The sequence below is a fragment of the Danio rerio genome, chromosome 24 (assembly GCF_052040795.2).
Source record: "Danio rerio strain M-AB ecotype USA chromosome 24, GRCz13ab, whole genome shotgun sequence".
Lineage (NCBI taxonomy): Eukaryota > Metazoa > Chordata > Actinopteri > Cypriniformes > Danionidae > Danio > Danio rerio.
The window spans coordinates 36,691,479-36,712,162 of record NC_141044.1 but is presented as its reverse complement, the minus strand read 5'-3'; the positions used below and the strand labels follow the sequence as shown (position 1 = coordinate 36,712,162).

The window sequence follows — 20,684 nt, the reverse complement described above, 5'->3', positions numbered from 1 at the left end:
GCTTAACTAGGGTAATTAGGTTAACTAGGCGGGTTAGGGTAATTAGACAAGTTATAGTATGACGATGAGTTTTTCTGTAGACTAATTGAAAAAAATACATAGCTTAAAGGGGCTAATAATTTTGACCTTAAAATGGCTTTTAAAAAATTTCAAACTGCTTTAATTCCAGCCGAAATAAAACAAATAAGACTTTGCCCAGACGAAAAAATATTATCAGAAATACTGTGAAAATTTCCTTGCTCTGTTAAACATCATTTAGAACATATATAAAGAAGAAAAACAAAATCAAAGGAGGCTAACAAATTCTGACTTCAACTGTACTTTGAATACTTATCTATTATTTAACACTTGCAGTGCTTTTTAAGAATATAAAAATATGAAGAATATTTTGATGGGAATATTGTATTTGCAGTTTATAACAGCTGAAAACAATGCTTGGAGATTTAATTGGTTAGCTTAATAGTTGAACATGAACATTTTGACATGTTAATCTGTCCTGCAATATGCTAAAAAATATAAACTAATAATTGCGTAGCTCTTTATAGGGCTACAAGGCTCTAATAATTAACATTAGTTATTATAAATAAACTCTCAATGAAAACTACAAAAAGCTTTTGTTAATCTAAACTTTTCTATAAAAAAATAAAAAAAACCTCTCATTTGAAATCAAATCTAAATGTTTGAGTTGTTGATATTAGGGATAATAATTATTAAAAAACCAAATCAAATTATTGTATCTGAAAAAATTTATATAGCTTTAAGGAGCTAATAATTTTGACATTAAAATGGCTTTTAAAAAATTTAAAACTGATTTTATTCTAGCTGAAATAAAACAAATAAGATTTTCTCCAGAAGAAAAAAATATTACCAGACATACTGCGAAAATTTCCTTGCTCTGTTAAACATCATTTGGAAAATATTAAATAAAGAAAAAAAATCAAAGGGGGGCTAATAATTCTGATTTATATGTCAAAAGAAACTTTTATTTTGGATGCGATTAATTACGATTAATCATTTGCCCTGCACTAATAATATTGTATACCGTGATAAAAGCTTCGGTAATTAATTGCAACTAGAAATTTTTATCCTATACACAACACTAGTTGGACTCTTTCTGACCTGTCATGAGGGAAACTGTGGCCCTGGTGGCCATGGAGCAGAGAGAGGGCACACGGGGGGTCTTGAAGGGTTTTTTGGGTGGCGAGGGCTGCCCGTGTGTTGAATGCTGCTCATCATGATGGGCTCCTCGCTGTAAACGCTCCACTGCAGCCTGACCTGCAGCTCCTCGCAACGCACGACCCTCATCAGGGTCTGCTGGGTCATCAGGCTCCACCTCCCTTCAATACACAACCAATCATAGTCAATTAACGCTTGTGCTGTTGGGGATGTTTTCATCCCATTTCTTTCTCTGTGTTTCAGAAAATGAAATGATTTTTGGTGACAGATCTTATTTTGACGCATATTTTGGGAAAATGCTTTGGAAATTTTGAAAGATTCACCAATAAACTCTGGGCAAAATTGTTAGCTTTTTGCCCCATTGACCTTTTTTTCGATTGCAAAGCCATGACACCATATACATGTAATCATGCGTTCTTGATTGTTGCTGGCTTTCCCTATTGGGAAAAAGTAAAATGTGTGATTTTTACTGTTGATCATTAGTTGCAGTGCAAAGAAAGCTTAGTTTCTGGCTTCTATATTGAGTATAATGTATGTGTCTGAGAGAGTCCTTTGCGAACAAACTTTGATATGTCTGAGAAAATCAAAACAAGCAGCTCAGATCTCAGAACATAGTAAACAAAGTATGTGTATTTAAGCGTGCACACACACATACACACTATAATCTGCTGTTTTACTCCATAGAACTCCATTTAAAGCCTGAAACATTTTTACACGCGACGCAGTGGCGCAGTGGGTAGCACGTTCGCCTCACAGCAAGAAGGTCGCTGGTTCGATCCACGGCTCTGTTGGCGTTTCTGTGTGGAGTTTGCATGCTCTCCCTGCGTTCGCGTGGGTTTCCTCCGGGTGCTCCGGTTTCTGTCCCCACTGTCCAAAGACATGCGGTACAGGTGAATTGGGTAGGATCAATTGTCCGTAGTGTATGAGTGTGTGTGTGGATGTGTGGATGTTTCCCAGAGATGGGTTGCGGCTGGAAGGGCATCCGCTGCGTAAAAACTTGCTGGATAAGTTGGCGGTTCATTCCGCTGTGGCGACCCCAGATTAATAAAGGGACTAAGCCGACAAGAAAATGAATGAATGAAACATTTTTACACAGGCCTGTTACTAAAGGCTTAAAGCTGCCATCAATGATTTTAAATTTACGCATTTTACCTCTTCCCAAGAATGAAAACCACCAACAAAAAAGAAAGGAAAACTCAAATTACCATTGTGAGGTTTGGAGGAGCTAAGAAACTCAAATAATGAAAAACTCCTGCTAGTCAGTTTGGAAATTAGCAGATTTGTTTTTCCAAGCGTAGACAGCAATGATGCTAAAAAGAAAACCCAAAGTGTAACAAATAAAGATCAAAGGTCAAAGTATCTGGCCTCTGAAACAAAATTTAGCTGTGAAGTTATTGTAATGTCACACCGAAATTTCTTTCTTACATTTATCTGTGCACTAAATAATGTTGTTGTTTTTTTTTTGTTTTTTTTTAGCTCTTACTAGTTTAGTCATTAGAGCCATGAGAATCTTACCGGAGTCTGTTGCCCTGCTCTGGCCAGTGATGTCTCAGATCCAATCCTCCTCTTGCCCTGTTCTCCATGAAGAAGGGCAACCGTGGCAGTCCTGTCAGAGTGAGAAGCACAGCTTTAGAGTTTTGTGAATGTAATTATTTATTTATTTATTTTAGCCATCATATGAATGTTTTAAATAAAGTCTGCATGTATTCAGTCTAAAAAATATATCATAAAGTATGGTGATTTTGTAATATCACAATTTAAAATAACAATTTTTGTTCCTTGAATATATATATATATATATTTTTTTTTTTTTTTTTTTTTTTATAACAATTGTTTTTTCTGGGTTTTTACTTTATTGAATAGGACAGTAAAGATTTGACAGGAAACCATGGGAAGCAGAGAGAGGGAAAGGATCGGCATAGGCGGGAATCTTGTCGACGCACTAACCACTACACCACTGGCACAGACAAATATATATATATTTTAAAAGGTAATTTTTTATTCCTGCAATGTAACGCTGAATGTTCTGATCTGAATACTTTGGTCTTCAGTGTCACATGATCATTCAAATATATTTTTTAATATTATCAGTGTTGTACACTGTCTGAGTGCTTAATACTTCCATGGAAAAACAGTGATTTTTATTTAGGATTTAAGAGATACAGTTACAATAAAAGCTTTTGTTTAACGGTGTAAATGTATTTACTGTCACTTTTAAATATATACACAGTTGAAGGCAAAATGATTAGCCCTAATTAAAACTTTCAACATTTTTATATAATATTTTACTAGTTATTTTGCAAGATGCCAGCATTCAGCTTAAAGTGAAGTGGGAATTACCTGGGTTAATTAAGTTAACTATGTGATCACATTACTCCAGTTCTTTCATCATTGCATTGGCTCTCTATTAAATATTGTATAAAATTTTTAATTTTATTGACTATCTACAAAGTCCTGAACGGCTTAGCTCCCCGAAATTTGAGGGAGCAACTGGTGTATTATAGCCCCTCACGCCCACTACACTCAATTCATTCTGGACAATTGATTATTCCCAAAATATCAAAATCAACTGTAGGTGGTAGATCTTTCTCATATCTGGCACCTAAACTCTGGAACAGCTTTCCTAGCACAGTTCGGGAAGCAGACTGGCTTGCTTGGTTCGGGATCTGTAGAGCTCTTCAGTGTTTGGACCCTCAGTAGTGAACATTAACCCTTACTGAACTGAACTAAACTGAACTTAAACTCTGAAAACTGGACTGGAACAGTTTAAATTGACTATAATCTTCTATGTTAAGCTGCTTTGACACAATCTACATGGTAAAGGCGCTAGATATATCATACCCAAATCATTTTTAAATAATCTAAAAATATATTTTCTAAAAGTCATACGATTTTCAGATTGTATTAATTTCAACAATTAACCCAGACCTGGAAATCACAATTCTAAAATTCCTGATATTCAAGATAAAAAAACAACAACATTCATTGATATGTTTGTTCAATCTATAGGCACAAATTTAACTTAAATTACATCTTGCTGCTACCAAATGAAGCAAGCATTCAATTACAAAGCCTCAATATAACAACAGTCACAGTAGAAGGAACTGGATAGTAAGCTAATTACCATATATTAGCATGTTCAGACGCCGGCCTGCTAAATCAATCCAGCTGCGGTTCAATTCTGTGTCTTTCGCATCCAAATGAACACACAATCTCCCCTGTCGATCTTCACAGCATCATCAGTAGATTCCAAATGAATAATCCAGTGAAACTATGCAGTTTTAGCAAACGCGAGAATGGACAGACTTTGACGCTAGTAGTGAGATTTATCAGCTGAGAGAGGTGAATGGGTTTTTACTTATAACCCGGTCTAAACTAGGACAAGTAAGGACATTCACCTCTTACCTAATACGGCATTTTTCACACTTTGGTCACTTACTAAAAACCATGCGTAAGACAACACCGGGTTACTGGATTCTGTGATTCAGACTGACCTGAGCACAGCAGTCCAAAGGCAGCAGTACTGCGATTGTTTAAGATCTGTCATCTCTTATGTGATCTAACATGTGCTAGAAAGCCAGCTGCAACCCAGTACTGGAAAACCCCCATACACACTTGTAGTTTGCAAGTCGTTTTATTTATTTTTAATAATGTCTACTATTGAACAAGTAGTTTGGTTGACAGCAGTGGTTATTGAAGCAAATTGTTCAGCATGAGCACATCTAACATATTCATTCATTCATTTATTTTGTCGGCTTAGTCCCTTTATTAACCCGGGGTCTCCACAGTGGAATGAACCGCCAACTTATCCTGCACGTTTTTACGCAGCGGATGCCCTTCCAGCCGCGACCCATCTCTGGGAAAATCTAACATATTATGAGTTAAGCCTGGTTTATACTTTTGCGTCAGGTGACCGGCGAAACTCACGGCGCAGGCAACGCCCGTAGCTGTGCATTTACACTTCTGCACGCCGTCTCTGTTGGTCTGCATTAACACTTCCGAAACGCTAGTGGGCAGTGAGGTGTAAATGTTCCTCTGTGTCGAGTTTCTTCGCTTCTGTTTTGCTTTCCTGAACACTTCCTGGATGTACAAGTGACTCAAACTCGCTCATTTTAAGGCAGGAACTGGCGGACGTGCAACAACTTTAACCATGAGGTAAACACAGAACAAAACTTTCCATCCGGAGCTCCTTCACGGGACTCCACACTTGTAAACAATCGCTCGCGCCATTCGCGCGGCTCTCGGTCCCACCCAGACTCATCGGCGCTACCAAGCCGACCAATCACAGAGCTTGCGCTACGCGTTGTTGCGACGTGTAGTTACATTTTTTGAGAGGTGCACTTCAGCGATGTCGACGGCCACGGTGAAGGGCTATGTGTCAGCGCCGTAGCATACGCCGGCATTTGACGCAGAAGTATAAATCAGCCTTTAGAATACAGTTCTAAAACCTATATGTTCTCTAATAATATTCAGATAACATTAATTGTTTTATTTATGAACAGCGACACACATTCTGAGAACATTCAGGAACCAAAGCTGAAATGAGAATGTCTCAATGATTATAAAAACATCAAATGTTTTAGTTGTTTAATATTTGATAAAGCATTTACAGAATCATGACCTTCAGACAGAGCAGATAAAGCTCGTTTTCGCATTTTTTAAAGGATTCTCTGTAATTACAGACTTGTTGGCAGACTCTCCGTGCATTACAGTCCGTGTTTCCTTTCAGAGATTAAGGCCTTTTCTGATTCATTGGAGTCCAAATGCGGCGAGCCCAGCTTTTTAGCTCATTCCAGACTAACAGATATCAACATCTATTGTTTACAGCCTCATCATGAATCCCTCTTTGATCCCTGATTAAAGTGTTCATTTTATCTGGGATGTTTTCATTTAGTTATTTTTTATTCCAGCAGAGTTGATTGTGATCAAGCCAGCTTTGATTATTATGTTAATTGTGATGATTTAATGGCAGGGAGATTATGTTTCACTTGTTTTATTATTTTGAAGTCTAATGCATCACAGTGATTACTAATACAATACTGCTCATATTAAACAACCCCAAATGTCAGAGCAGTACCTGAAAATGTTTGGCTATCATTTTTTATAAGCAGTCAGAATATCATACAGACTTTTAGAAAGTAAATTAATTTTCTTTTTTAAATCACCTAATAATCCTCAGTCAAAATGTAGTCTTAAAGGGATATTCACCCCAAAACTGAACATTTATTTACTATTTACTCAGCCTCAAGTGGTTACAAACCTTTCTTTCTTCTGTTGAACACAAAAGAAGATATTTTGAAGAATGCTGGAAAACTGTAACCACTGACTTCCAAAGTAGGAAAAACAAATACTATGGAAGTCAGTGGTTACAGGTTTCCAGCATTCTTCAAAATATCTTCTTTTATTTTCACAGAAGAAAGTCAAAGAGGGTTTGAAGAAATAAAGGGTGAGTAAATGATGACAGGATCTTCTGTTTTGGATGAACTATCTCCTTGAAGTAAATTGTTATATACCTTCGAAATTAAATGGGGGTACAACTTCTTCTTCTTGTTGCTCCTCATTTTCCAAATGTTCTTCATCTTCTGCATCACCTTGCACCAGTTTCTGGCCTCGTCCTGTCAGAAGAGCATGCACAATTAAAGAAAATCACTTTAAATAAGGGTTGTGTAAAGCAGTGTTTTCATGTTTTGTTTTGTTTTAAGACCAATTGAAAATTTTTATTTCTCTGGAAAATTAATCAATACAAAAGGTAGTTTTAGTTTGCAAACAACTGATGACATTTCTGCCAAATTTAAATAAAAATTTTGTGATTTAAAGCTTTTTTAAAAACTAATCAGAATCAGAAAGAGCTTTATTGTCAGGTATGTTCACACATACAAGGAATTTGTTATTATGACAGAGCTTCTACAGTGCAACAGATTTACAGAGACAGGACAAAAAACAGATAGTAAATATATTTTTAAAATAGAAGTAAGTAGTGAATGCAAATATGCAAATTGACAAGTATGTACATGTTTATTACTATATACGAAACTGTATGTGCAGCTGGTATGTGCAAATTGGCATGTAAAGTGTGTTGTTATATAAGTGTATGTGTCTATATAAAGTGTATAGCAAGTCGTGATGTTTGTTCCACAATTATTATAATCAAGTGTTCATGAGATGGATTGCCTGAGGGAAGAAACTGTTTCTGTGTCGGGCTGTTCTAGTGCGCAGTGCTCTGTAGCGCCACCAGAAGGTAAAAGTTCAAAGAGGCAGTGTGCTGGGTGTGAGGGGTCCAGAGTGATTTTGGCAGCCATTCTGCTCGCTCTGGATAAGTACAGATACTAATCAAATACAAAAATGTTTCCATCCACCTATTTTTATGTGCATTATGCAATACTGCATTAGAAATCACTTGAATGAATTGCCATGATGAGCAATTGTGTTTTTATGTTGTTTTGATCATTCTCAAATCCCTCAGCCAAAGTCTGTCATCACAGTGGTTCAGTTTTATTATTACTATATTATTATTATATTCAGAACTGTGTTCCCAAAGAGCCTCCAAGTTCATTAATTTAGTTGTCTTTATTTTCTGAGGCACATGCAATTTATTATATAAGCAAAATATCCCACAGTGGCCTCTCCAACAACAGAAAATTCTATTTTTATTTTTGTAATTTAATGCCAATTTATGAGTGACGATTTTCTTCTCTTTGACTCCTTGGACGGACGGTGCTTTATTTGGGAAAGATTTATACAATATTCAATATGCAATGTTTTTTTTTATGATTGGAACTTTTTTACTCATTTACTTAAAATAGTTCAGAAGAATATCAAATACAGAGAGCATTAACATATAAACAATAGGTTAAAATGAAAATAATAATGTCATTTAAATAAACCAAAACAAAATATACACACACCCAAAAAATATTGGGTGTTGTCAACATCATTATTATTAAGCTGCTATTGTTTTGTCTCATTAAATGTAACGCTAACATTAATATTCCAGTTTTGTGTATAAATATAATTAACATTTTTGGATGGAAACATAGCTACTAACATGAACTAAAACACTAAAATAAAAACACTAAAAGGGACCTATTATCACTTATAAAATCACTTCATGTGGTGTTCAAACACAGTTGTGTGGCAACAGTATTATTCATTTTATATTTATTATATTTTATGTATTCATTTTATATTTTTTATAATCACACTTGATGCAGAAACACTTTGATTGAAATTCCCCTTTGTAGGTGTCATCAGAAGGGGAAAGCCCTGCCCGTTACTGACCATCTCTCCCTTATTAGATTAGGAAGTTGGTCTTACTTCTGAACCCTCCTCTATGCTTCACATACGCATTTGTAGCTCCACCCTCTTTTGAAAAAGGTACAATCTCATTTGAATTTAAAGCGACAGTCACCAAAATGACACATTTAGGTTCAAAGCCTAAAAGAGGCAGTTTTAAAGAGTTATAAAACATTATCTGTGGGGTATTTTTAGCTGAAACTTCAGAGGACATCAGTAATTATTTGTAATCTTGTAAAATTGGTCACCTATAAAATAAAAAAACAAACTTACCCCAAAAGTGAGAGGGTCCTGACAGTGGTGGTCCGACACCAGGAATCCCAGCGTACCCCACTGCTTCCTCCCACAGCTGATGGGGCAGAGGTGGAGGCACTTCCTGTTCCTCTAAAGCTCCAGCCTCCACTTGGGGAGGAGCTATCGGCTCTTCCTGTGGCTCTGCCTCCGGCTGCTCTACAACAGCCAATCGTGGAGCAGGACTGGGCGGGTCCTGAGGCGTCTCGGGGGGTGTGGTCTGTATGCAAAGCGCAGCGTTGGGGGTCAGTCCCAGAGAGCGGAGTGAGCAGGTCAGCTCAGTTTCTCCAAAACGCTTCCGAGGAAACCCTTGCAGGAGTGAGAAGGCAGGGAGTGACGGGTGGCGACTGGCAATGTATTCAACAACCTGACTTAAAGGGGTGTCAGCCGGGAAACGTTCACGCATAGATTCTCCAGAAGGGAGACGGATCTGTAAAACAGACACAATGACGTCAAACACGTTTGACTATAAACAGGATAATTTTAGCAGAAGTGGTTGTTAGAGAACAGATGACAAACACCATGAGGATGCAGTGGTTGTCCACGCTGGTCTCCACACGTCCACCCAGTCTCTGCCCTTGTGCACTGGAGGGAGATGTGTCCGCTGTGGCTTCAGTTTGGGCCTTCTCCTGCTGACTGCGTCGGTCCTCTGCTATCCTCTTCAACACCAACTCACGCTCCTGATTAAAATATTTATTTAAAAATCTAATTTATCATATAATAATTTTAATGTAATTTGTTTAGACATTTTTTGTCATTTAAATACACACACAGTAATATATATATATATATATATATATATATATATATATATATATATATATACATATATGTGTATATATATATATATATTAGGGCTAAACAATATATTGTTTGAGCATCCATATCGCAACGTGCGTATCTGCAATAATCATATCGCTGGATTTGATTGTTATTTTGATTTTTACATTTGATTCTTTTACATTTGATTCTCCAATTTCTGTACTTGAATACTGTTTGAGTCCCCAGAAAACATTTAAAAATGTATTTTTGCATGTAATTTATTATAACTTATGCAGAGCACTACATAGAAACAGACTTGATCATCCCCAGTCGATATAAATCAGGAAAAAAATAAAAATAAAAATAATTATATATATATATATATATATATATATATATATATATATATATATATATATATATATATATATATATATATTTATTATTGTTATTATTATTTGTATTTTTATTTTTTTCCTGATTTATATCATATATATTATTATATATATTTATATATAACATATATATTTTTTTTCTGATTTAGATACACACACACATGCACACAGAATTATTAGCCCCCCCTGTTTGTTTTTCACCAATTTCTGTTTAAAGGAGAGATTTCTTTTCAACACATTTCTAAACATAATAGTTTTAATAAATCATTTCTAATAACGGATTTATTTTATCTTTGCCATGATGATAACATTTGACTAGATCATTTTAAGACACTTTTATGAAGTGACATTTAAAGACTTAATTAGGTTAATTAGGTTAACTAGGCAGGTTAGGGTAATTAGGCAAATTATTGTATAAGGATGGTTTGTTCTGTAGACTATAGAAAAAAAATAGCTTAAAGGGGCTAATAATTTTGACTCTAAAAAGGTGTTTAAACAATTAAAAACTGCTTTTATTCTAGCCAAAAACAAATAAGACTTTCACCAGAACAAAAAATATTTTCAGACATACTGTGATAATTCCCTTGTTAAACAATTTGTGAAATATTTAAAAAAGAAAAAAATAATTAAATGGGGGTTAATAATTCTGACTTTAACTGTATATATACACACACTTTAATAAAATAATAATAATATATATAATAATGCTAAGATACATATTTTTTGTCGAATTCAAATATATCCACCCATCGTTTGTGTAAAACAGTTTTATATAAATGCATAAATAAATAATAAAAAGGCAAATGATAAAAGTTTTATCAAATCTGATTATAAAAATGTATTTGTAACTCATAATAGTATTTATATAAAAACAAACAAAATTTCATGAATAATTATCTATATGTTATTTTAAAAAACCTTATTTATTTATATATATATATATTTATTTTTTATTTTTGCCAGTAATAATATGCCACTGTATTGAAAATAGTTCTGTAATAAGAAAATAATACCACTTCACTACTGGAGTGAACTAACCCTCAATTTTAGAGCTATACTGTAAAAATATTAAATGTTTCAGTGATTCACCTGCTTCTTCTGTCTTCTTTCTGCTCGAGCCTCTTGGGCCACTTTCTGCCTCTGCTGCTCATGAAAATTACTCTTATCCTGCTTGATCCGTGTTTCCAGAGGCAGCTGCTCTTTTGTTGTCTGAGCGTTCACAGATGGAGGTGCCAAAACCAAAGAAGGACCTAAACAAGGCCAAAAAGAATGAATTTCTGCATTTCTCTGCATTGCATAACACTTTAGAATCCAGTATTTACATATAGCTAATGATCTCAAAATCACATGACCTCTGACTCACAGACATAGAGTAAATCTCATTTAGCTTCCCAGAAGAATGTTTATACAATTGTGAAAGAGGTCTTGTGCCAGTAAGTGAACAGACAGTCCTGTGTTTACCTGTTGCTTCAGAGTTGTTGTTAGAGCTGGCAGCATCTTTTGGAGGGTTGAATGCAGAAAACGCCGTCTCTAGTGGACCTGATGGCTGCTTCACTAGTTTGTGTCTTGGACTGCCACCCTGCAGAAGCCTTCAGAGCAAACAAGAGAGTAAATGAGATGAGTTTACAATCAAACACAATGTCCAAAAATAACATATTTCAAAATATAAAGTAAAATCATAAAGGTCTGATTTTAGCTTTGTCAAATTATGCTACATAAAACATACCTGTACCAAACAAAACAGAAGACAGGCTGGATAAAAATACTAGTACACTCCTCACCAGTAGATGGCACTTACATAGTAAACAAAGTGCTTTATACAGAGAAAATCTAAAAGAAAAAAAAACATATCTAAACTTTTCTGAAGACAGTGATTTCCCCCTCATAGGTACTTAAAAAAAGTGCCGTTTTGGTGACTGTCGATTGTGCTTCCAGCACTCTTTTAATGCTGCATTCACACCAGATGGGGATGAAGCATCAAGCATAAGTGATTTACATGTTAAGTCAATGCAAAGACACGAATAGACATCCTGCGGCATGATTCGGGTGAATGAGGCATCGCAAATGATGTGATTTGTGTGAATGAAGCGCAACGAGTAGTGTGTTTTGTGCGTTTGACGCATGAATTGCTCAAGTTGGAAAATTCCCGCCACGTTAACTAATTATGAGCTTGCTCTTGTACTGGAGTGATCATGACATTGCGCCTGCAGTTGGTGTCCCGAGGGGAAATCCTTTTGCCGACATCGGACAACAGCTCATCAAACTGGGCTCGGCTCATTCTGAAGCACAGCTGAAAGCCTCCGTCATCCAGGTATAGTTTCTGGAGGAGTTGGGTGCACCTCTGAAGGGATTTAGCACAGTGGTTTCCAACCTTTTTTTGCTTGAGACCCCCTTTTCCCCCAGAAAATATTGTAAGGCCCCACTCAACCTTAAATGATGCTATCACTCATATAAGTTTGCAGTAAGGATGACAAAAAAGGTTGTTTTCAAGCAAAAGGCAAAAAGCAAAACATCAGTAGTACTATTCGTAACTGGAAAACTTGAGCCTTTAAAGGGCACCTAGGTTACCCCTTTTTTAGATTTAATATAAGGCTTTTGCGTCTCTAGAATGTGTATATAAAGTTTCAGCTCAAAACACCCATCAGACTTTGCATTACACCTTTTACAAGATGCTGTTTTATACTGATTTCCAGCAGGGGGTGGTTTTGTCATACTGCGCCTTTAACACGAGTCTTTCCCGCCTAGTGTTTCTACATGCCTTCCCATGTGCTTTAATCTCCTCCCTCGGCTGCGTCAGACAACAGACAGACTTAAAGGAAGAAGGTCTCACGTAGCGTTTGTGAGAAATACTACAGTAAGAACTAATCTTTACTAATAAGTATTGTGAAGTTGCATTGATGAGTCAAACACAATATCTTTACAAAAGTTCACGCGCGCACGCGTGCACACACACGCACACACGCAGGCAGGCAGGCAGGCAGGCAGACAGACAGAGAGCGCTTAGCACTGTTTTTGCCCTCAAATGTGACAGGATACAGGCTAACCTTCAGTACTGTGTGGATATCTGTGATGTTAATGTACAAAATAAACCTGATTTAACGTCCACAAACCAGGATTGAAGCGTCTTCTTTTATAATTGTTCTGACACGCGGCTGTGCTGATGAAGTAAAGCTGAAGTAAATCGCTGTAATTAATTACACACGTGCACTGTTATAAAACACTTTAAACATGTGAAACTGACTATTAATCACATTTGATGATGATTGCTGATCCTAGCGAACAGAACAGACCTTTTATTCCCAGTTGCTTTGCGTATGTCTGCCTGGTCTTGTTGACATATACACGTGACTACCGGAACATGTTAATGCGCGCAGCTGTCAATTAATTCGGTGGGTGGGGGGACCGCACTCCTACGTAATGGTGCGGTCGGTCTGAAAACCGCTCTAATTGGTCCACCATTTTTATGTTGTTAAATTAAAAAAAAAGAACTGGGTGTGTTCGTATCACCCCAATATGATGGTCTATACCAGGGGTCTCAAACTCAATTTACCTGGGGGCCGCAGGAGGCAAAGTCTGGGTGAGGCTGGGCCGCATAAGGGATTTCACAAAAAAAAAGTCCTCAAATGTCATTATTAACAGTTTTAATTATTTCTTCTGAACATGAAGTGTCCTGAACATTAATAGAACATTGAGTGAAGATTATGAACAGTTCTTCTGAACATGGCATCTTTTGCCTACTCCTTGCTGCCAGAGACTTGACAGCGCTTCTTCTCACAAATCTGAACCACATTTGGCTTTAGAGCGAAAGCAGTTGAGACCCTCAGTATGACTTGGGGGAACTCAATCAAAACTTCCATTCCTTCACCCACTGCAGAGTGGATGCGCGCGTACTGAAGAGCGGTGTTATCGCGCACGTACTGATCAGCTGTGTTGTCGCGCGCGTACTCAAGAGCTGTGTTGTCGTGCGCCTACTGAAGGGTGGGACCGGTGTGCCGCGTCGCGCGGGCACTTTTAAACATTTTGGAAGGGCACTTTCTATCCAAGACTAAAAAGGGCATGTGCACTGCAGTGAGAAATCATTTGGTCAACACGTGGAGAAATCTTTGACAGGCAAGATGCAATTCATCCTCACGTCGCGCACAAAGCTGATCCCTCACATCTTCTGACATTGTTCTGATGCAACGTGTGACTTAATTATTTGATAATGGTATCTTGGCCAGTTGTTTTGATTTATCCTCTCCGAATAATTCCTTGACAATCTCTGTTGCATATGGCGAAATCAAAGTTTCTGCAATCGTATGCCCTTTCTTTGGTTTGCTGATTTATTTATTTTTATTTAACAGGTGTACAATAATTTTAAAAGTGTCTTGTCAGCAGCTATGACGTCCCTCATCTAATTTTGGGTGTGTGTTAATTATTTTGCCTTGCGCTCAAAAAAATGCTCTTGGCTTGTCACGGTATTGGGGATGAGTCGTCTGCAAATGTCTTATTAATTTGTTAATATATTTGCATTTGTTAACAAGAACTTTGGTGCAGATAATGCACAGTGGATTTGCTTCGTGAAAATGGAATAAAACTATACTTCAGGTAACCATCTTGGTATTTCCTGTATTTCGTGTTAGCGATGCGAGCTGAAATGTGTCCTCAACTGAGTCCAGTATGCTTGGGTCAAAACTATTAGCTGCTGAAGGTGAATAAGTAAGACTCGTCTTGTATGTGGAAGACGAATTACAAATTTGTCCATTTTTTGGTCAGCCAGGGGATAAAATGAACTAAGGCAACATGATCGTTCTCCTAATTTTCCACTGCTAAAAAATGTAAAAATATGACGCGACCCGCCACAAAGCTTGCTGAGGCCCTCTTGTGGCCCCGATCCCCTGTTGGGAACCACTGATCTAGTGGACTCAGACATGGCACCGAACGAATCTACGCTATTTTTCAGCCCCCCTGAAGCACAGCTACTATCTTAATAAAACCCTCTTAGCCATTTGGCAACAAATCTAGAGTCACTGGGCAGACAGAAGCCAGCCCATGACACGAAGCAGCGTCTATTGGGAAGCAAATTTGACGTGCAAATGAAGCAAGTAAATTCAAAAAGTTCAGGGGCCTCATGTACGAAGACTTGCGTGGAAATCATACTAAAACATTGCGTACGCACAAAGCTGTAAATGTGCGTATGCAGAAAAAAATTCAGATGTATGAAACACTGCGTACGCCAAATCTCACGCATATTCTGTTTGTACATCTGAATGAACGTGAAACTGAGCGCAACATGCACGAGCACAAAACCCCTCCCTGCCTCCGCCCCCGTATGAATATGCTAATGACTCTACTTTGGCAAAACCCAACGAAAAAGCAATGGCAAAATCAAGCAAAAAGAGAAACTTTGAACAGAATGTGAATTGAAGGTGCTGTTTTCGGAGATAGACCGGAGAAAAGCTGTTTTATTTGCAAGTTTGTCCTCTGGAATTAACAACAAAAGAAAAAAATTGAGTGGAGAGGGTTTTTTTTTATATATAGTGGGGAGAGATCAGCTAATGCGGTTGGGTCTGAACATCGCACTGAGTGGATTTAAAAAATAAATCGTGAGATCTATAGGTGTAAAATTTTTGGAGTGTTTTAACAGCCCAAGTGGCGCTGCTCGCTAAACCCGTGGCAACATGTTTCGATACGTTTAAGCATGAACTCGGTTCGAATCCAGCGGCTGATGAACTTATTCTTTTTTTTCCCCGCTACATATCAGATTTTGCCTATATACTCTTTATCATGAGAAAGACAAGTAGGAATCATTAATAAGTCTGTGCATAAAAATTAGTTTGCACATTTATTGAATGGAAATGTTTCTGATTCACGTAAGCCAGTTCATCCTCAGATCATGGTGCCTTTATAGAAATGTGTTTGCAGTAGATTGCTTCGATTACATTGGAAAAACTGGCGACCGCTGCAAATTGCGCTTTAATGTTTGGATGGTCAACTGTATAGTACGCAAACCTTATATACTAGACATGCGGATGAACCAGTCTCATACAAGCTGAGAAGACACTTTGTAGAGTGCAATTTAACACAACTGCCTCTAGGAGTCGCCAATGGAAATAAAACAGACATGCACAAAAAATGTGCATACGCCAGCCATAAAGCTGGCGTGGAGCTGCGCACATTCCCACATTCAGTTCATCGTTAGTAAATCCAAACGTGAGCGATTCTGAGCGTGAAACCTGGCGTACGCAAAGTTTTTGTGCGTACGCAGCGTTGATACATGAGGCCCCGGGCGTCTATTTACAAATAAATATCGCGATTTATTCGTCTGGTGTGAACACAGCATAAAAATTGATCTTCTTCAAGTATGGTGTGAAAAGCCTAATGGCAAACAGCTGCTTCTCACTCAGGGCTGTTTATGCTAGTAGGCTAGCGATCACTAACAGGTGGGGCTTTCCCCCTCTGATGACATAAACAAAGTGAGAATATCAATCAAAGTGTTTCTGGTTAAGGTGTGATTTTAATTGATTATGAACTAATTAATTTTTACCATTAGAGGCTGGCGATATATTTACAATTTGCTGCTACACAACTGTGCTCAAACCCCTTATGAAAGTGATTTTTGCATAATAATGTAGAATTTCTTGTGTTTATCCATAAGTCCTCAGTCAAAATAATTCAAATTATAAAAAAAATTAAAAATCCGGCTGTCCATCTCGCATTATAAGCAAAACCTCACATTTCGAAATCAGTGCATTTCTGATTACATAATTGGTGTCTCTTTTTGTTTTGCGAAATAACGCATGTGACATCCTGAAATACATACCATTCAGCCGCTTCTGTCACAGAAAAAAATCCTGCCTGCATCGCTGCCTGTATCTGATCATGACTGAAGCCCATCTCCGTCAGAGTGCTGATGAAGCCACCTATGGTCTAGAAAACAAGAAAACTTCATCAGTTCCAGTGCAAAGGTACTGTACTATATGTGCTTGTATACTTCTCAATAGTTTTTGTCACAACTGAATTTGTATTTTACTGTCTACAATATTCATAAAAGTTGTTTTAACAAGGTTTGAGTTGACATTATCAATTACAGTGTACAACATATATAAGTACACCCCACACCAATCTCTCAAAGACATTAATATTTTCTAAAGGAAGCTTTACAATATATTTGTGCATATACATTAGATTAGTCAGTACTAAAGCAGAATATGGAGCTAATCTAATAAAAAAAAAACTTATGATAACAGTCCAAAATGAGTACACCCAAATTGATATGTTATAGAATAATGTTAAATAAAAATTGTAAAAAAAATAATATTAAATCAACAGAAACAAAAAATGTTTCATAATGCCTATATTTTTACTTTCAATGCAGCTATTTTACGTATAATTCTATTAATTCATGTTTAACACTAGTTTGAGACATTGTTCAGAGCTAAAGAATGATTTTGAGCAATTTATGAGCAGTTAAAAGAGACTGGTCAATTTTGACCGGGAACACTAAAGTAAGGGGAGGGAGGTGAACATGACAGGAGGGTTAAATTCAAATGAGCTACTTCTCCCCGCCCACCGCCCCCACGTGCGTGTCTGCTTCTCATCATGCATTATGTCAGATAAACAGCAGTCAGTGACAGAGAGAGAGACTCGAATAAAGCTGATATACAGTTCATTAGTCAAAAACACCAAGTAGGTTTATTTCATGTATTTGTGGTGGAGTTGATTCAAGCCTTTCTGAAATGATGAATCTCATGCAAATGCTGTACACACACACACACACATATATATATATATATTAGCGTTTACTGACTGGCCATAGTGATTATAGTGGTTAAGAATTAGCGATTTTACTATCTTTATTACAAACATGCTCTATTTTAAAAACATTTTAAACTTATAAACATCCCAGAGAGTTGAAACAGATCTTTTAATCCCAGTTAATTTGCAAAATTAAAGTTCTGTGGACATGTGTATACATGTTATTATAGAAACATGGCACCTGTAAATCAATTCAGTGGGCGGGGAAAACGGCACTCCTACGTCACGCTCATCAATAGAATTTGGGCCCTATTTTAATGTCAGGAAATTAAAAAATGAGACTTGCTGGGTTTATATCATTCCAATATGACTGTGGACACACTATACCCACAGTTCTGTCCAAACAGCTTACAAAAGTCGATTTTCATTATAAGTGTACATTTTCAAGCTAGTTTAAATCATTTGGGCACGAGAAATTGTAAAAATAGCAGATTTAACAAAGACTAATTGTATTTAATCTTACAACAATAAAGGCTACACAGTGTTTTTTTATTTTTATTTTTACATTTGGTTACTTCACATTGTTATTTTACCTCAATATACTTATCTCCAGAAAACCATAAAGCGCTGTTTCATTTGTATCTTTGTTCTATTGTATTAATTTATGCTTGGAATATTTTTATTATACTTTACAAGAAACATGCGCTCTTCACACTCCCAACAAAATTATCGTAATGTAGAATCATGAATTCTTTCCTAACAAAGTTATTGAAATCATTTTACGAAATTACCTTAATATTGCAATATATATTGCAGAAAAACAAAATAGTGCAATGTTAGTTTTTTTCTCAATATCATGCAGCCCTATTCTACATCTGGCAGATGGGTTTAAACAAAGCAAAATGCTATGTATTATTGATTTTCTGCTGTTGTTGTTGCACAAAGTACTAATGATGTGACTAAAGATATCACGTCACAGTGGACTTTAACCTGGTTCAGTTTGAAACAACATAATGTACTATACAGTATGTATATATACAAGGTAAAGTACTTTGATAGACAGAAAGACAGTTAGTTATTGTACATTGCAATGTTATTAATATCACATTTAAACTATAGATCAATCAAACATGCATTCTTATCTGACCGTCATGTAAAATAGTTTTAATAAAAAAGGTCTTCCCATTTGGATCAGGTTTATTATTATATAAATATCTGCTATCCAAAACATACTTTGAAACAAAAGGATGCATTAGTTCATATGTACATTTGTTTTATTTAAGAATTTCTTTGATTATCAGTATAAAAATTGTTGCTCCGTGATAGCAGGTCAAGTCTACTCATTAATAACTGCCTGAAAAACACTCAAAATCTAGGAGGAATTATTTTTTTATCTGATTGCAAATATTTTTCATCCATAAAGTAAATACGTTACCTGAAAGGATCATACAACATATTTGTCACTCATGTTGTTTTTGTATCAAGGGGGTTTCCTTCAGATTCTAGGCCTACACTGCATTTCCTTGTAATCATAGATATTGAAAGTAACAATGACGACTTAACTAAAAGCTTAACGCGAAAATATTAAAATAGTATGGATAATAATCGTCTATACAAAGTTAATGGACTTGGAAGAGCTTTTCATGTGTTACCAATGTCGGGTAAGCTAATTTAGCGTTGCATGGAGCTTTTTTTCAATGACATTATATCCATTTCGTATTAACTACGTATTCGCTTACCGCTGAGGGGTCCATAGTTGTGTTTATTATCCTCAAAAATGCTCGGTTTGAAGGTTTGTTGTCACTTTGCAGAAGATGTTTATTGATTGTCCGCACAGTAGAATGGTTACCGCATACGTCACGGGATCTTTCTCATCCGGACTGCACGCTCGACGCTGATTGGATGACTGGCAGTTAGAACCGCCCACTCTTGATCATCCTCTCTATAGCTGTGGCTGTCAATCACAGCTCGCTCGAGTCCATTTAAAGGAACAGGCGCGTCTCTATCAAGTTAAAGGGATAGTTCATCCAAAATTCTGTCTTAGTTTATTCACCATTTACTTGTTTCAAACCTTCATGAGTTTTGTTTCTTTAAAATATCAAATTTTGTGTTCAACAGAAGAAAGAAACTCATAAAGGTTTGGAACCACGTGAGGGTGAGTAAATAGTGAGTAAATTTTCATTTTTGGGTGAACTATACCTTTAATTACACAAACAATCAATAAAGTGTTAATTATAAAATAAATTGTCATTAATTAAAAATAAAGTGTCAACAATTTAACTCAAGTGTCGTTTGTGTTAACTTATTTAAATATTGATTTTGTTTTTTCTTGTTCTTTATGCATGCAATAAGTGTTAGTGGCCAACAGATGTCATATTTGGGCAAATAAGTTTATGTTTGGAACTAAATATGGTCTGGAAATTCAGTAAATTAAAAAAAAAAATATATATATATATATATATATATATATATATATATATATATATATATATATATATATATATATATATATATAGTTTTTTTTCTTTTAATAAATGGTAATTTAAATAAGAGGTTACCTTTAGAAAATATCTGCCAACCATCTGTTATTGTCTTCATTTTCTATGGGGTTTATTACAACCTTCTTAATTAAAACGGACTAGATACATTATATGAACATTACATAAAATAAGCACCCATAAAAATGCTCTAAATTATATTTTATTTAATATTTTGAATAATTAGCCATGAAACCTAATTTAATAGAATAAATAATAATCATAATAATAGTATAAAAAAGTAAGAATCACATTCAATGCAGAGAAATTAAGAATTGTCAAGAATTGTTTATATACACGTTTTTAATCATCACTACTGTTACACCATGAGTTTTTGGTCATATGAGCATTATACATGGATCACACTTGCATTGCATGTGACTGAGTGTATTAGGTCTTTCATATTCACCTCACATGCATTTATTTAGCATCATTTATAAGCATCACTTATATAGTTTATATATAATATAAAGTATAGGGTTTCCCAGTACTG

General features: G+C 36.0%; 1 protein-coding gene across 3 annotated transcripts in view; it reads right to left on the bottom strand.

Annotated features, from left to right (window-relative positions):
* The window catches only part of si:ch73-173p19.1, a 36,527-nt gene extending 17,021 nt beyond the window's left edge, over positions 1-19,506 (bottom strand). For 2 of the 3 annotated variants that reach the window (XR_015525244.1, XM_087309874.1), the window contains exons 1-9: positions 19,394-19,506; positions 16,720-16,826; positions 11,379-11,506; positions 11,007-11,167; positions 9,282-9,440; positions 8,743-9,190; positions 6,690-6,791; positions 2,692-2,782; positions 1,120-1,337 (exon numbers count right to left, since the gene is read on the bottom strand). Coding sequence is in view for 2 of the 3 variants with exons in the window: in XM_087309874.1 (XP_087166000.1) it covers positions 1,120-1,337; positions 2,692-2,782; positions 6,690-6,791; positions 8,743-9,190; positions 9,282-9,440; positions 11,007-11,167; positions 11,379-11,506; positions 16,720-16,826; positions 19,394-19,408 (1,429 nt within the window). In the remaining variant the exon portion in view is untranslated. Of the gene's footprint in view, positions 1-1,119; positions 1,338-2,691; positions 2,783-4,300; positions 4,702-6,689; positions 6,792-8,742; positions 9,191-9,281; positions 9,441-11,006; positions 11,168-11,378; positions 11,507-16,719; positions 16,827-19,393 lie in introns of those variants that run through there. The other variant, XM_087309875.1, reaches the window with a different exon arrangement.
* Between the last annotated feature and the right edge of the window lie 1,178 nt (positions 19,507-20,684).